The sequence below is a fragment of the Pezoporus flaviventris genome, unplaced genomic scaffold (genome assembly GCF_033815535.1).
Source record: "Pezoporus flaviventris isolate CSIRO_AGI_PZ_B2104156 unplaced genomic scaffold, CSIRO_AGI_Pfla_v1 ptg000002l, whole genome shotgun sequence".
NCBI lineage: Eukaryota > Metazoa > Chordata > Aves > Psittaciformes > Psittacidae > Pezoporus > Pezoporus flaviventris.
This window is the reverse complement of record NW_026892550.1, coordinates 75,841,620-75,856,163: the sequence shown is the minus strand read 5'-3', so window position 1 is coordinate 75,856,163 and position 14,544 is coordinate 75,841,620. Positions and strand designations below refer to the sequence as shown.

General features: G+C 36.4%; 1 protein-coding gene across 18 annotated transcripts in view; it reads right to left on the bottom strand.

Moving 5' to 3' along the window:
* Positions 1-14,544, bottom strand: part of BLTP1 (bridge-like lipid transfer protein family member 1) — a 117,511-nt gene that overhangs the window by 13,400 nt on the left and 89,567 nt on the right. For 13 of the 18 annotated variants that reach the window (XM_061463071.1, XM_061463098.1, XM_061463125.1 and 10 more), the window contains 14 exons: positions 13,976-14,035; positions 13,317-13,543; positions 12,630-12,830; positions 12,294-12,424; positions 11,690-11,813; positions 10,610-10,719; positions 8,451-8,541; positions 7,812-7,874; positions 5,891-6,132; positions 5,077-5,292; positions 4,760-4,940; positions 3,108-3,300; positions 756-917; positions 511-650 (listed from right to left, as the gene is read on the bottom strand). In XM_061463071.1, coding sequence (XP_061319055.1) covers positions 511-650; positions 756-917; positions 3,108-3,300; positions 4,760-4,940; positions 5,077-5,292; positions 5,891-6,132; positions 7,812-7,874; positions 8,451-8,541; positions 10,610-10,719; positions 11,690-11,813; positions 12,294-12,424; positions 12,630-12,830; positions 13,317-13,543; positions 13,976-14,035 — 2,141 coding nt within the window. The remainder of the gene's footprint in view (positions 1-510; positions 651-755; positions 918-3,107; positions 3,301-4,759; positions 4,941-5,076; positions 5,293-5,890; positions 6,133-7,811; positions 7,875-8,450; positions 8,542-10,609; positions 10,720-11,689; positions 11,814-12,293; positions 12,425-12,629; positions 12,831-13,316; positions 13,544-13,975; positions 14,036-14,544) is intronic. The other 5 variants (XM_061463155.1, XM_061463166.1, XM_061463144.1 and 2 more) reach the window with 4 other exon arrangements.

Here is a 14,544-nt window from a genome sequence, read left to right as displayed (position 1 = left end):
TCAAGTTCCAGTGCTCTGAATTACATTGTGGTAGCACTTTTCTCTCTTAACACATATAAAAAGCCCAGACACATCAAATATTAACCAGTATGAATACTGCCTTGTAGAGGATAACTCTACATTTCTACATTTTCCATATAAACTGAGAAAATCTTTAATTGTTATTTTTGTTTTGTAATTGTACCTATAAATAGTAGATAAAAATAGTAGTTATGGAAGATATTTCACAAAAAGTCCAGAAGACAGAGGGAAGAAGTAATGATTAAAAATGCTCAGAACTTTTGTGACTTCTCAAAGTTGCTCATGTCTTTGGTCTTCTTGAGACCAAAATATGTCAGAACTCCTGCTGAAATAAGTCCTACTTTATTATCATACTAGACATTAGTATCTCAGAAAGGACACTTGAAATATGTTTTATTTTTTTAAAAAAGCAAACTTGGAAGCATGGATTGTCTCAAAGACTCTGACTATTACTTACTATACTGAATGCTGAGTTGAAACCTCACTCACCTGAACTCGTACATAAACCACCACATCTACAGGGAAGGATGAATATGCTGATGTCGAGGACGATACTAATGATGTTGTGGATTCCTCTAAGGGATCTTGCATATCGAACTGTCCCATATCTTCATCCTGGGAACTAACAGCTTTTAACAAGTACAAGAACTTATTAGTGGAATTTAAATGGAAGAACAGCCTATCATCATCAGAAGAGAAGAAAAAGAGTACTAGAGTACAAATACGCAACTTACCTGCGTAATTCCTTTCAATGGGTGTGATTGGAATGGTTTCAAGAGCTTTCTCTAAAAAGTCCAGTAAGCATGGGCTAATCACCATTTCCTCTGGCAATGACTGGAGTGCAACCCATGCATATAGTTTAGCAGTTTTCACTCCACCACTTCCTTTCCCTTTGGCTGCAACATTTAAAAGATAAATTTGTCTGATGTAATACCACTCAACTGTAAATGGGAAACATTAGAAGATATTTCATAACTAACAGCTGTTTTCTCTAATTCCCTGTATCATCATCTGAAAAGACATAAATCAGATCAGTTAGAAAAAAAAAAATTAAGCCCTAAGTTCTCATTTAAAAAATTGTGCAACACCATTAGTCTGTCATGCTTGATTGTAATTCCATTGCCTATGTTCTTGACCAAGGAGTCTTATGTCATTATTACCAATTTGCTTTTTAAAAAATAGCACCAAAATCAGACAAGCATTCTTCTCCAAATACACAATGCAAAGTAACTACAGTGACTGGAACTGAAAGTGGAATTAGGAAAAACAGATACATGAGCCTGGGAAGAGTGTAAGTTTAAACAGAGAAAATACATCTGAAAATTAAAACTGTAAATGACAAGTCCTACTATATTTATGCAAAGAATAACTGGATTTTTAAAAGCCTGGAGCTGGCCAGAATATAAACTAATAAAAAGATCGTTGTCTTCTAAATCTGTGGAAGAGGGTAGACTTGGATGCACACTTACCAAAATATAAATATGCACACAAGGTATTAGTACCAGCTCAATTCCTGTCTCTATGAAACACAGCTTTAAAATGAATAGAAATAAATGAAGATACTGATTTTAAATTTGCCAAGAAAAATATAAACATTAACTAAATTACTAAAATGGAGCTTAAAAATCCTTTCATTTGCTAAAAAAAGCCCCCAGGGACTCGATTTTCAGGCTATGCAATGCAAACTATCCTGTCTAGTGCCTCTGACTAGATTGTTCTATTGTGCGCTTGCTGGAGACCAAAGAGAACAAGACAAAATGGTTTCCATTCCAGAGGAAAAGTAATATTTTAACAGTAATAAAAATATCAATAAATGTGTTTCAAAACAATTCAGAACTAATAAATATTTATAGAAATACAGTGCATAAAGAAATATGGTAATTGCAATCACTAGTTTTGGAAGACATTTTATGTCCTCATACAAGTGCAATTTCTGTAAGATCACCCCCCGCCACATGTAGAACTTACAGACATAAAAACAAGACTCAGTAACTGGACATGACATGGTAAAAATTCAAAGGCAAAGATTAGAAAGAGGATAGGAAAATAAAGAACAAAATTGAAGTAGTATAAACCAAGATTATGCAACATTCAGTAATCATAAAGAGAATGAACATTTAAGGGAGTAACAGCTTATGGTTCAACAGCACAGATAATTTAGAAAAGTGTCCCCATTTCACTCTTCTCTCCCAGCATCTCCACCATTTTTATTAAAAACAACAAATGAACAAAAAAACCAAACAACAAAACCCCAAAAAACAACAACACAAACCCCAAAACAACCCCTACAATGTTTTTCAGTTATTAATTTTGCTGGCTCATCAAATTTTGACAAATTTTTTGTTTTGTTTTTAAAGTGATACTCAAATGCCAAAGGAGAGAGGAGTGGATGTTTCAGAGGTGCAATCTACATACCTCTAGATCTGACATGATGCAACAACGGACTCCTGCTTGAAAACAGGAATCATTTGAGATAAACCAAAACTTTCAGTACTGGAACTCATGTTACTGTGAAGCATTGTTATTTAAGGGCCTGCAACAGCTGAGGACATTAGTCTGGTGTTTTGTTTAATACAAATACACCTAAACAGCTGCCTCAGTATCTCAAGAAATAACCCAGTTCCAGAAAGCAATAATTTATGCATTACTTGTGCAGTAGAAGGCAGTTAAAAGCTGAAACTATTCTTTGAATATATGGGAGGAAAAACTGATCTGAATTTATCCGTCATAATCCAAGGGGAAAAAAAGCAGTCAGCACTCACTTTTCATACAGATACTTAAACTTTGCTTTCCAGCATTAAGCATTACTTTGTTTGATGAAAACATGGAAAAGGCTGTGACAGTCCATCACTGGGACATGGTGACTATGACAGAAACATTACTGTGACTGGTTTGGCAAGCGATTTCTAAAAATGCAGCTTTATGAACTGCATTCATGCTTCTGGGATCAGGTTTCTGCAGCCAAAGTTAAGACTTGATAAATACAGTGCTTCAAGTAATGTGCAGACAGATCTAAAGCCATTAGGTTACACGAAGGAAGATACATATATCTATGGTAGTTTTAGAAGGTTATTGTCTGCAAGTACCTGATGGGATGGGTGGGGGTTGGGGAGGAAGTAAGGTGTTAGTCTTGCTGTGAATAGTGCTAGATAAGGGAGGAGATGTGGCAGTATCTTTCATACCATACAGCTTGGACTCTTTGGAAAGGGTTCTTGGCAAAGAGGATCCTCGAGAAGTATTTGGCGATTCAGTTTTTAAAGTCTTGGAGTTATAGTGCAACTGGAAAACAAAGAAAGATCAATTTACTTCATACAAGTAGCTCAAATTCTGTACAGCAGTTTGCTGTCACTCCTTCCCTTAAGAAAAAAAAAAAAAAAAATGGTTTTCCATTGTTTACAAAAATACCACAATAAGATACATTATATTCCAGTTCATGTTCCACAGATAAAGATGGTGCACATAAAGGATGTGACACCTTTGTACAAAAAAATAAAATAAATTCATAAACTATAAGCAAAATATCAAGGAATCACAGAGAAACAGAGGAATTTACTATTTAGGAACGATGACTAAAGCTTGTTTCTTCACTCTGTTACATCACAGACATCCTGTGCTGCCAACTATTTGTTCCTGTCTGCATAGCTTGCTTTCTGTCTTACTGCACAGTGAAACTACGCCTCTACTAAACACTGGCATCCAGAGAGTTGCATTAAAAAAAAAAATAAAATAAAATCCAAGAGTTCACACATTCTGTATGTGCATAATACACTATCAATGAAAATAAGTTAAAACTGTAGAGAATGCTTAGTTATTCCTCAATTTGACTAAAGGCAGTGGCAGGACGCGATGCATAACTTATCCCTGAATATAGCCTGAAATACTGCAAAGTGGACACACACAGCCCTTCCACATTGAAAGGCTAAATAATCCAGACTGTTGTTTCGAGAGGCAAGCATTTGATTTATGGCACTGCCTCAACTGAATTCCTTGAAGTGTCTATGCAGCACTGACTTATTTTCCCCTGTTCTTACTCCATAGGATTTCAAATCACAAAATACAAGAACATTTCTGTTGAGACCCTTTCATACTAGGATACAGAAACAACTATAGGAAAAAAAATAAAAGAGAAAAAAAAGAAAAAGGATTGTACAGTCTGACAGTGTTTGAGAGAACAGTGTCCTAAAATAACAGTTTTTATACCAGTACTCCGACTGCTATAAAAAGCAACACAGAAGACACAGTAAAAGAGATTCACGTGTTAGTGGGCCAGCTGCTAAGCTGTCCTTCCCCTGAATTATCAACAATGAACAGATCTTCCTTCAGGCATACAATATAAATTACCTGTCAGAGGAGAAAATAACCAAACCAATGTCTTATTTTAGATACCCAAATATTAATGGAACTGATTTCATTATCTAGTATCACATACACTATTTATTACAGAGCATCATTTGACATGGTTCTATTTTTGATGGTACATATAAAGATTGGGGGGGGGGGGTGGGGTGGGTGTTACCCTGAAGGAAACGAGAGTAAAAGCATCAAAGCATCTATCAGTTTTCAGTGTAGTATTACATTATTCCTATATCAGCAGCATCTACATAACTGAAAAAGATCTTGCCAATGTGCTCTGTATACCTGAACCTGTACGTACTGTAACAGTGTATTTACTTTGAAGTCATATTTGAGCATAGAGAATGAGCAAGTGCTTCCCTGCTAAGGTGTATACTCCTTTTACCTTTACATCCACCCCAGGAATATAAAACACTGTTGTTTCCACATCACTAGATTTTGTCTGTAGAGATGATGGCACTTTCTTGCCAGCAAGTAAGTGAGTAGTAGATGCATAACTAGTTTGAAATTTCTTCTTTTTTGTAGGAGACTCTTGATCCAAACTTCTGGAACTCCGATCATAGCTCCTAAAATAAATAGACTGTATGTTATTAAAGCAAGCTTAATATTCATTAGTATTAATAAGAGTAGTATTAGTATATTTTCTAGTATTGAAAAAAGCTAGAGATGTCTAAAACAAATTTGTAATATCAACTACATTACCTTCGTAAACTTATGTCATCATGTTCTTGCTGAAGCATTGTAGGGTGCAGTACACATTTTCCACAATCAATTTCAACCCTGATATCAAGTTCAAAGTCAATATTTCTCTCTGTGGTTGTACTAGTCATACTTCTGTTGGTAGGTGTTGTTGGCCAGCGCTCAGTGAACAGTTGGTGGACAGCAGCGAATCCTGTTGCTTTCTTGCGAGATGTACTCCTGCACAGGCACAGTTGTGGATTAGACATTAGCATGAGATTTACCTGAAGAGATGTTAGGAGGCATTCTTAGACTACATCCACCCTTTTAAGAACTTTGCTGAAAAGGGCCTTATCTGATGCACAGCAACACTGTGATCCATCTTCCATTCACACATTTCTAAGTATCCTTTCTTAGTAGAGGGTACTACAAAGAACTAAGCCTTTTTTAAATTCTGAGTCCCAAAAAGGATCAAAAAGATATATAATAATTTCCATATTTGTAAATATTTACGTTATTATATGTACTTTAAGGAGCTATAATCACTGAAAGTTGTGCTGCCATTTGGTCCCTCTAAAACCTGCCCCATGCCTCAAAAACCCTACTTTCCAAGTTCTTTTATTCTGTTCCAAGCCCTGAAATTTCTCACTGTTGCATCCTTTTCAGATCAGAATTGCTCCTCATAGTCACCTCTGCGTAGCACAACTTTTCCTGCTTCCCACATAGACACTTCAGGCAAAATTCAGTCTTTTCTCACTAGCAGATTTTGTAGCTTTCAAGTCAATATTTCAAGTGAATTTGCTTAATTTCTGTGCTCTTCCTTAGGACCGTCACTTACGGTGGTTTCCTATAAAAATACGTCCTCTCTCTCTCATGGTCATCCTCCTTCTCAGAGTCCTCACTGCTTGATGATAAGCTGTCATCCCGGCGTTCTTCAGGCTGGAAGGGAATGCCGGATGAGAAGACAACTGGAGTTTTGGGTGAACCAAATACTGAGCATGAGCCTTCACTAGTAGATGAGTAATGGGAGGGACCATCAATAGTTACAGACAAAAGGTCCATTTCTGTCTCCTCTGGAAACTGATTGTAAAAAGACAAAAAGATATTAAATTTCCACAGATATCGTCTCCATCAAGAATGCATTAGATAGCTCTGGAAATAAAAATGCAAGAGTGCTATGAGAAACTCTTACTCACAAGTTCCTCATAGTACAGAAAATGCAGGTATAGAAATTGCAAGACAGATTGCGAGAAAGAAAGAAGTGAAAGCTTGATGAGGAGACATTTGCCATTGCCTAGTGATTGAGCTCAGTCTGTTAGCTAAATACATATCATGATCTGACCAATTCCCACAGTCAGAAGAATGGAAAGATTCCAATTTTAAAAATATTTGGAAAGAAAAGAACAGAAGACAACAAAAATAATCAGTAACCTCGTAGAGGGGTGAAGCAGCCAGGAGTATTAGTGAGGTGTGGATGCAGGATGCTAATGCAGAATGTACGGCACACATGTTCTAGGCTGCACTCCCAGGCACACATGCTTTAATGCAAAATGAACTTCAGGCCAATTTTCCAAAAAGGGCCTCCGATTTCTCACGTAAAGCACACCACAAGCACCACAAAAGCAAGTTTTGAACATTAACTTCTAGATATTTTTCATAGGCATTTTAAGAAGTGCTAGTTTAACACCAGCACTACCTATGCAGTGTTACTATAGAGCTACACAGTTGTCTGCAAATTCAAATTAGAGCTCTGCTGAAGAACTGACAACATAATGTCAGTAAGATTTTTTTTTTTTTTAATATTCACAGTAGATACCTCTAATTATTTGACTGCATTTTGCTATGCTAACAAAAATTAAGCTAACCAGGCTTATATGTAACAACAACAAAAGGTAGGATAGCTTTTAAATGTGAAAATATTTAAATGTGCAAAGCACATTTCTATGTTTCATTTCCATCTCTCTCTCAGAAATAGGAATTTATTTTCTGGGAGTGTGAGGTGAGTTGGAAGGGGAAAAAAGTATGTTATTATCTATAAAGGCTTCTTTTGTGTGTTCATTTGTTGGGGTTTTTGTTTTGTTTAATTGGTTTGTTTGGGGGTTTTTTGGTTTGTGGGTTTTTTGGTTTGTTTTGATCTGATTTTTTTTTTTGTTGTTCTGGGTTTTTTTAAGGAAAACTAAATCTTCACTATTTTCGCTAAACATGTTTTTAAAGCATTTTAAAATCTCTACCATTTGTTCTCTGGGTATTAAGTTCTGACACATTCTGTACTCACTATTATTTGAAAATAGCTTACTCTCCATTAAGTATAGGAATTCCAACAAGAGCTGAAGTGTAAGAGGATGTCCTCCTACCTAGCACTTATTTTGTACTGGTTTTGATGCCTGCAACCTTGGAACACCATGTAAACAGACAAAGGCACACATACTAAAATCCTCTTGTAAACCACATTTCAAGGTCAAACTTACATCACTTTACATCAGGGTTAATCAGTCTTCGTAAATATACAAACAAAAATTGCAATAATTCATTTTACAAAAACTATCAAGTTTTAGATCTCCATAAGGATGTAGAAACACCATGGAAAGCTCATCACAATCACGTTCTGCTTATTTTACATATTTAAATTTAAATTATTTTCATATTTCATATACATTCTGTTTAGCTGCATGCAAAAGAGATGAAGCATTGAAAAGCAACTCCCTATGAGATAAATTAGTTCTCTGGCAAAGAATACTTGGTTGTTTTCTCAAAAATACCTGAAAATACCCTTCCCCTGGACAGCTGGATTGTTGTGCAATCCCCAAAGCTGTTTTATTCAACTTAATTAGAAGTAGAAAGAAAAAAAAAATATAAATTAAAACAATAACAATAATCTCAGCCATGCAAAACCAACATAATAGGAACATTTTCAAAATGAAAAAACATAGCGACCAAGTCAATGGTTCAACAATCCATTTCAAACATACAGAAAATAAACTTGTAGGGTTACAGCAAATTAATACCTATTTCCAAAACTCTAAATATATTCAAACACCAGAAATACTAAGCAATTTTTTGCACACTTCTGTTAAAAATTCCAAAACTGCATTACTACTGTGTCAGCCTATTAAAAACCAAACCAAACCAAAAAAAAACCAAAACAAACAAACAAAAAAACACAAGTATTTTCTCCAATGATTCGTTTGATTTTTGCGTTAAGAAACCAAAACACATCTGTCTTCTATCAAACCAAATCTGTCTTCCAAAACCCATCCATTATTTGAGGCCGACATTAACAGAAATAGACACACAAAAACATACAAGCGATTCAGATCTGCCTAGGTATCCCTATCTCATGAACTTGTGACCAAGTGGCACAGGAAATATAATTATATGGCATATAAAGTAATTCTTACAGAATCCTGTATGTTGAAAGTTACTCTTGGGCCAGGAGATGCAGCATCTACACGAATATCAGGGAGGTCTTCACTGTCTCCTAGTCGAGAGCTATAAGCAAGAGGAAAACAGAACAGCTTGTTAAGTTTTACTACAGGATTTTGCATTCATGGAAACATGTAACTACACAAATATAAGACAATAAAAAAGATACAGTTTTTTGTTGTGGAAAAAATTATAAAATCATGACTGAAGACCTTAAGGTATATGAAAAGGAAAAAAGGAGGAGGAGAAATAAAGAAAAGGAGGGTACACATTGTTTGGCCAGTAGTCTATCTCTAGCCAATTTCTGCTTATTTCTTTATGCAAGTTTTTCAACTCTGAGCCTACATGCAAAAATTACAGAAAAATAAGATATACGTGATCTACCACATAGGACATTAAGCAGGTTGTCAGATTATGCATTCTGTGATGCAAATGAATTATTTGGCCTCATAGTGTATACATATCACTTTATATTCACAACCAAAGTACTCACTAAGTTTTTCAGAACTTAGTGTTTCTTACAGAGGAACAGAAAAGCCCCATCATCTTTTCCGTACAATTTCTGGCTCTCTTCAGAAAACTTTGTGAAAAGGTAAAATGAAAGTTGCTTTCATCTGACAGATCTTGAATAAGAATCTTCATGCCTTCAACACTTGCTCTGCTTTAATTATCAAGAATGCTAATTAATTCAGAAGAGAGATTCCTTTTCAAGGGCACATTAGAGTGGTTATAAAGCTGGTTTTATTCTGGAATATCTGCTGTCTGATGTTTTCACATCTGGATTATTTAAACATTTCCATTCACTTCTACAGAGGTATTCAAAGTACATTTCTATTGAGATTTTCTTCTCTCAGGAAAAAAAAAAAAAGACCAAGGCATTCTAACACCCCTCTCAACCTTTATAATTTTCAATTATTTCATATTTAATACATAATAACGCAGCACTTTTTTAATTCCAAATTTAAATGCTTCAGATAGATCTGCAGGAGCAATAGACTCAAACACACGTGTTCCAAAACCATAGCAAACACTTTACTAGGAGGCATCACTATATAACTACAGCAGTTTGCTCAGCAGCCATGATAAAACAAAAGCAATACATATTATGCATATGAACAGATTAAAAGAAAATTATTATTCGCAAAAAAAAAAAAAAAAGCATCTCCCTTTCTTCTTCTCGTTACAACAGCCCTTTAAGGCATGTGACTGCAGTTCAAGCGTAGGAATTGAACTGATCACACTATGCCAGTTTTCCTTTTTTACGGTACTTCACTATTATCATAGAATCATAGAACAGTTAGGGTTGGAAAGGACCTTAAGATCATCTAGGTCCAACCCCCCCTGCATGGGCAGGGACACCTCACACTAAACCATTTCACCCAAGGCCTTGTCCAACCTGGTCTTGAACACTGCCAGGGATGGAGCATTCACAGCCTCCCTGGGCAACCTATTCCAGTGCCTCACCAACCTAACAGGAAAGAATTTCCTCCTTATATCCAATCTAAACTTCTCCTGTTTAAGTTTTAACCCGTTACCCCTTGTCCTGTCACTACAGTCCCTAATGAAGAGTCCCTCCCCAGCATCCTTACAGGCCCCCTTCAGGTACTGGAAGGCTGCTATGAGGTCTCCATGCAGCCTTCTCTTCTCCAGGCTGAACAGCCCCAACTTTCTCAGCCTGTCTTCATAAGGGAGGTGCTCCAGTCCCCTGATCATCCTCGTGGCCCTCCTCTGGACTTGTTCCAACAGTTCCATGTCCTTTTTATGTTGAGGACACCAGAACTGCACACAATACTCCAGGTGAAGTCTCACAAGAGCAGAGTAAATGGGCAGGATCACCTCCTTCGACCTGCTGGTCATGCTCATTTTGATGCAGCCCAGGATATTACTTGAAAGAATTCTGTAGAAAACCCTGAAGTGATGCAGAGTGGAAAGTTCTCATTTGACAAACTACTGAGTCTGTTAAAAAAGCTGCTTTTTAGAACATGTATGTCTTCCAAAGTTACCTCCTCCTATCTAGTTCCACCACAAATAGCCACTGCTTACAGTGAAAGGACTTTTAAAGCCAATGTCTAATGCTTCCTCTGTTACATAGGCTGTCATTGCTATCACAGATCTCAAATTCGCAGAAGCTTACCTTGTTCTGTCCATTCTCTTCAGAGGTGGTCTAGCTGATGCTGAAATACTCTTAGATCGGCTATAGCTGGGTTTGTAGCTGAGACCCCATTTGTCTTTCAAGGAGGCAGCCTAAAACAAAAATAATATTTAAATGCAACAACTGAGAACAGAGAGGAAAAATTTTTGGCAAGCTAAAATACTATTTTACTATTGCCGGTAAAGTAAAAAGATTTTTTTAAAACTGCATCTCTTTTCACATGTGCCAGCATCTTCATCTTGTTTCTGGATGCGTGTTCAGTTTTCATATTTGCTGAAGTTGGTAACGTCCTGTTGCCAGGAGAAAGGTATACCCAAAGCTAATAATCTGACCGCTACAACAGACATCCTTCCTAGCTACCACTACAGTAACAGAAGAACATGAGATAACATGAGAGCACCTCAGAAAGAGTTGCAAACAGATTACTAATTGAAAGATCTTTTCTTATTACTGAAGCATCATACTTGGAGCTCATGTTCTAGGACACACTGAAAATCATCTTTTGCCAGGTTTGTTATCAGGGTCTGCGAAAACAGCCACACGTTTGTGGATTATCAGCAATCCTGCTTGGGTTTTGTCCAGTTTCTTCTAGTGTCTATGCCTGGTAGCTTAATCTTATTTTAACACCGCTTAACTCAGCAAATGTGCCGTTTGTTTACATATAGAACATGGTTATAGCAAGCACAGATGCTAGGTGGAACAGTAATAGGTATCTGTCATTTGCCCGAGCAGTTAACATGCTTGCCTCTGTATCTGCATTCCTCAGTCCAATAAGGAATAATTTTAAAATCTGCTGAAAGTGTAAATGACATTTTCAAAACGACTTTTTTTTTACTATTTCTTCTGACTGTGCAAATAAACCCATTTACACCATAATACCTGTGAAATTCCAATTTTCCTATCTCTATTATTACAAGGGAGAAGAACTTTTCCTTGCCCTCTCCTAAAGGGATTGCTGAACTACTTGATAATCTTAACCTCCTTTTCCACTACTAACATTTTCTTTGCTTTAATCAACATGCAGAAAAGAATTATGCAATGCAAGTACATAATGCTGCTCACCCTCATACTGGATCTCCGTAGCTTTTTACGAACATCTCGGCGGATATCATTGACAGCCACCGACTCCAGTTGCTGATAGCGCTGAATTTCTTGATTTATAGTTCCTTCACTTGCACCTAATTTTCTGGAGATAAATCATAGTTGAGTTGAGTTATCTTACAAATCAGTGCCATTATTTTTACCATTTCAAAAATATGTGTTGCAATGATGTTTTGCTTTTGCCTGGGAATTATCCCATTGTCTTTTTTTTTTGTTAGTTACTCATAACCAGTGCCAAATGTAACTACTAAAGATTATCAACACACCACTAAACAGTTTAAAAAACTTTGCAAAAGCACCTGCTATTTTGAAAGAATTGCGGTTTCCTGAAGGATTCATACACTGAGAAAAGGCAGGCACAAAACATAATTTTGATTCTTGAATTTGTATTAGAAGAAACATTTCATCTAAAATCCAAATTTCAGACACAACTTCCCTCAGAATGGTGACAGCAATTTTATTCCAAGTACAAGAAGTAAAAGGAGCCTCCTATTCATTATTTAGCATATAGTTACTGAGCTCTGTATTCCCCTTGCAGACAGAGGGGAAGCAAACCCCAACTTACTTTAAATCATCAATAACTTTAGCTTGCTCATTGAGTTCTCTAATATCAACCAAGCGTTTCACAAATTTTCTTCCTCGCTGTTCTCCAGTCTGGATACTAGAAGCTCCCTGTCGTCGGTGATCAACAATCTCCTGTTTAAAATAAACATTTAATTAAAGCTTTCATAAAAAAAATCAGACATTAATATGATCTAACAAGCAAAGTGAATTTCACACCTTAAAATTTGGATTAGTGCATGCAAAAGAATCAGTTTCATTTCATAAGGCATCCGATTGGATTTTTTTCCAGTGATCCAAACCCCATCATTCAGTTAGACACACTGTAACTACTACATACATGTCCCCATGAGCAGGATCTGCCTGCTTTCATATGTGATCTGCTAGACTGAGGAGAATCACACTTCGCTGACCCCAACAGATATTCTACAGGAACAGAGTATCGATGGTTTGGGGGGCTCAAACCCAGCAGGTGATTTACAATCCGCTGCCCAAATGTTAGCTTGCGTGCATCTCCACATAATGAACCTCGATCTGATTTCTAAACAACAAACAGGAACATGAGTGTTCTGGGACAAAGTTTGCACTGTTGGCAAGCAAGAAACATTTAAGATAGCCATTAAAGAATACCTGTTAAAATGTTTTTATGTGAAACCAAAAAGCAAGGTCAGCAGCATATCAGGTAGAAGTATCAAAAAAAATTTTTTTTCTAATTTGCTTATGTTAGTAATTTAATCTGTCAAATAAACCTATCTAGAGCCACAGATGTTCCAATTCAGGTACCTGAAGTTAGGTATTGTGTCTCCATATTTTCAATCCAGGTTATTTCCATGTAACATTGGCAGAAATATGATCTGTCATTTCTGGCCTTTGAAATATGGAGTTAGAAAACTTAACACACAAACTACTTTGATTTGCAACAGGAGTTACATGAGCTATAAGAAGTATCATGCTGAACTCAAGACAAATCTTTGTATTTGACTGAAGACTTCCAATTACTAGCACTTATTTTGGTTGATTCACTTACTGCATGTATAGTGGGAGACATAGCGTCAACTTCATCCTCATCTGAAAGGTCAGCTATGTTCACAGAGTTGAGGTCAGCAATATCATCTATATCTTCTTCTCCTGTCAACGTTGTGAGGGTGTTGCCTAAGGCATTCAGTCTTTTCCCAATGTTTGGATCCATGTGGACATCAATACCACACATCTTCCATAACACATTCAGTGTCCAGGTTCCAGCGCTACTACTTTCTGCATTAAAAAAAAAAAAAAAAGTTTAACCATGTTTAGTTTCTTGGGGGGGGTTCTGTTGGTTTTTTTTTTTTTAAATCCCCCACAGTGACTTATGTATTGGTTAGCTAAGGCAATGTTTATCAGTTACAAAGAACTGTCTTTTTTGCCCACTCCAACAAAAACAAACGGCACAGCTGAAATGGTTGCTGGAAGTACTTCACAGCTACAACATCAGTATTTCTTTAAGAAGTGATGTACGCAGGCTAACTTAATTAAAATACAAGCCTTGCAGCCAATCTGATGACCAGGACCATTTCAAACTTCAGCTCTTACAATTGCAGCCACATATACTATTCCAGAACAGGATTTTTAACAGCAAGAAACCTAAAAGATTATTATCTGCATATAAAATTCCTGACTTTTGTACAGTCTCAAGAAACAACATATTACCTGCTGCAGCCTGTCCTGTTGTCCTGGAACACACTTCATACGTACCATCTGGCACAACACCTATATGAAGCATATGAAGCACATACACTAATTAAGTAGGCAGTGAAAGTTACTTTAGACCAGCCCTATGAAATTCCACCTGTCTCTTGCCATTGGCAATTAAAGCATGAGTGTAGTTGGATAGAAGGTTTAATTTAATTTCCCATTAAATGTATTTTCTTATTTAAAGTGAATCTACTTGATAACATCCAATTCTATATCAACTTGATATTCCATTCCATTCTAGAATCTTCACCATAATTGAAGATATATATGTATATATAAATGAAAATCATCTATATTAAACTATCAAAAATTCACTGGGATCTTATGAAATAATATCAAAGCAACGCATCCAACTCTTCCAACATCTGTCAGACACTACCTGAATGCCTACAATGAGCAACAAAGTTATTAATTAAAGGAAACCAGAAAGGAATACAACCTTTTAGATCCATATTATTTTGCTTTCAAAAGGCCAAAATCTTGTCTTTATCTTTTTGGGAGAAGGTTCAGTGCCTTTAAAAGTC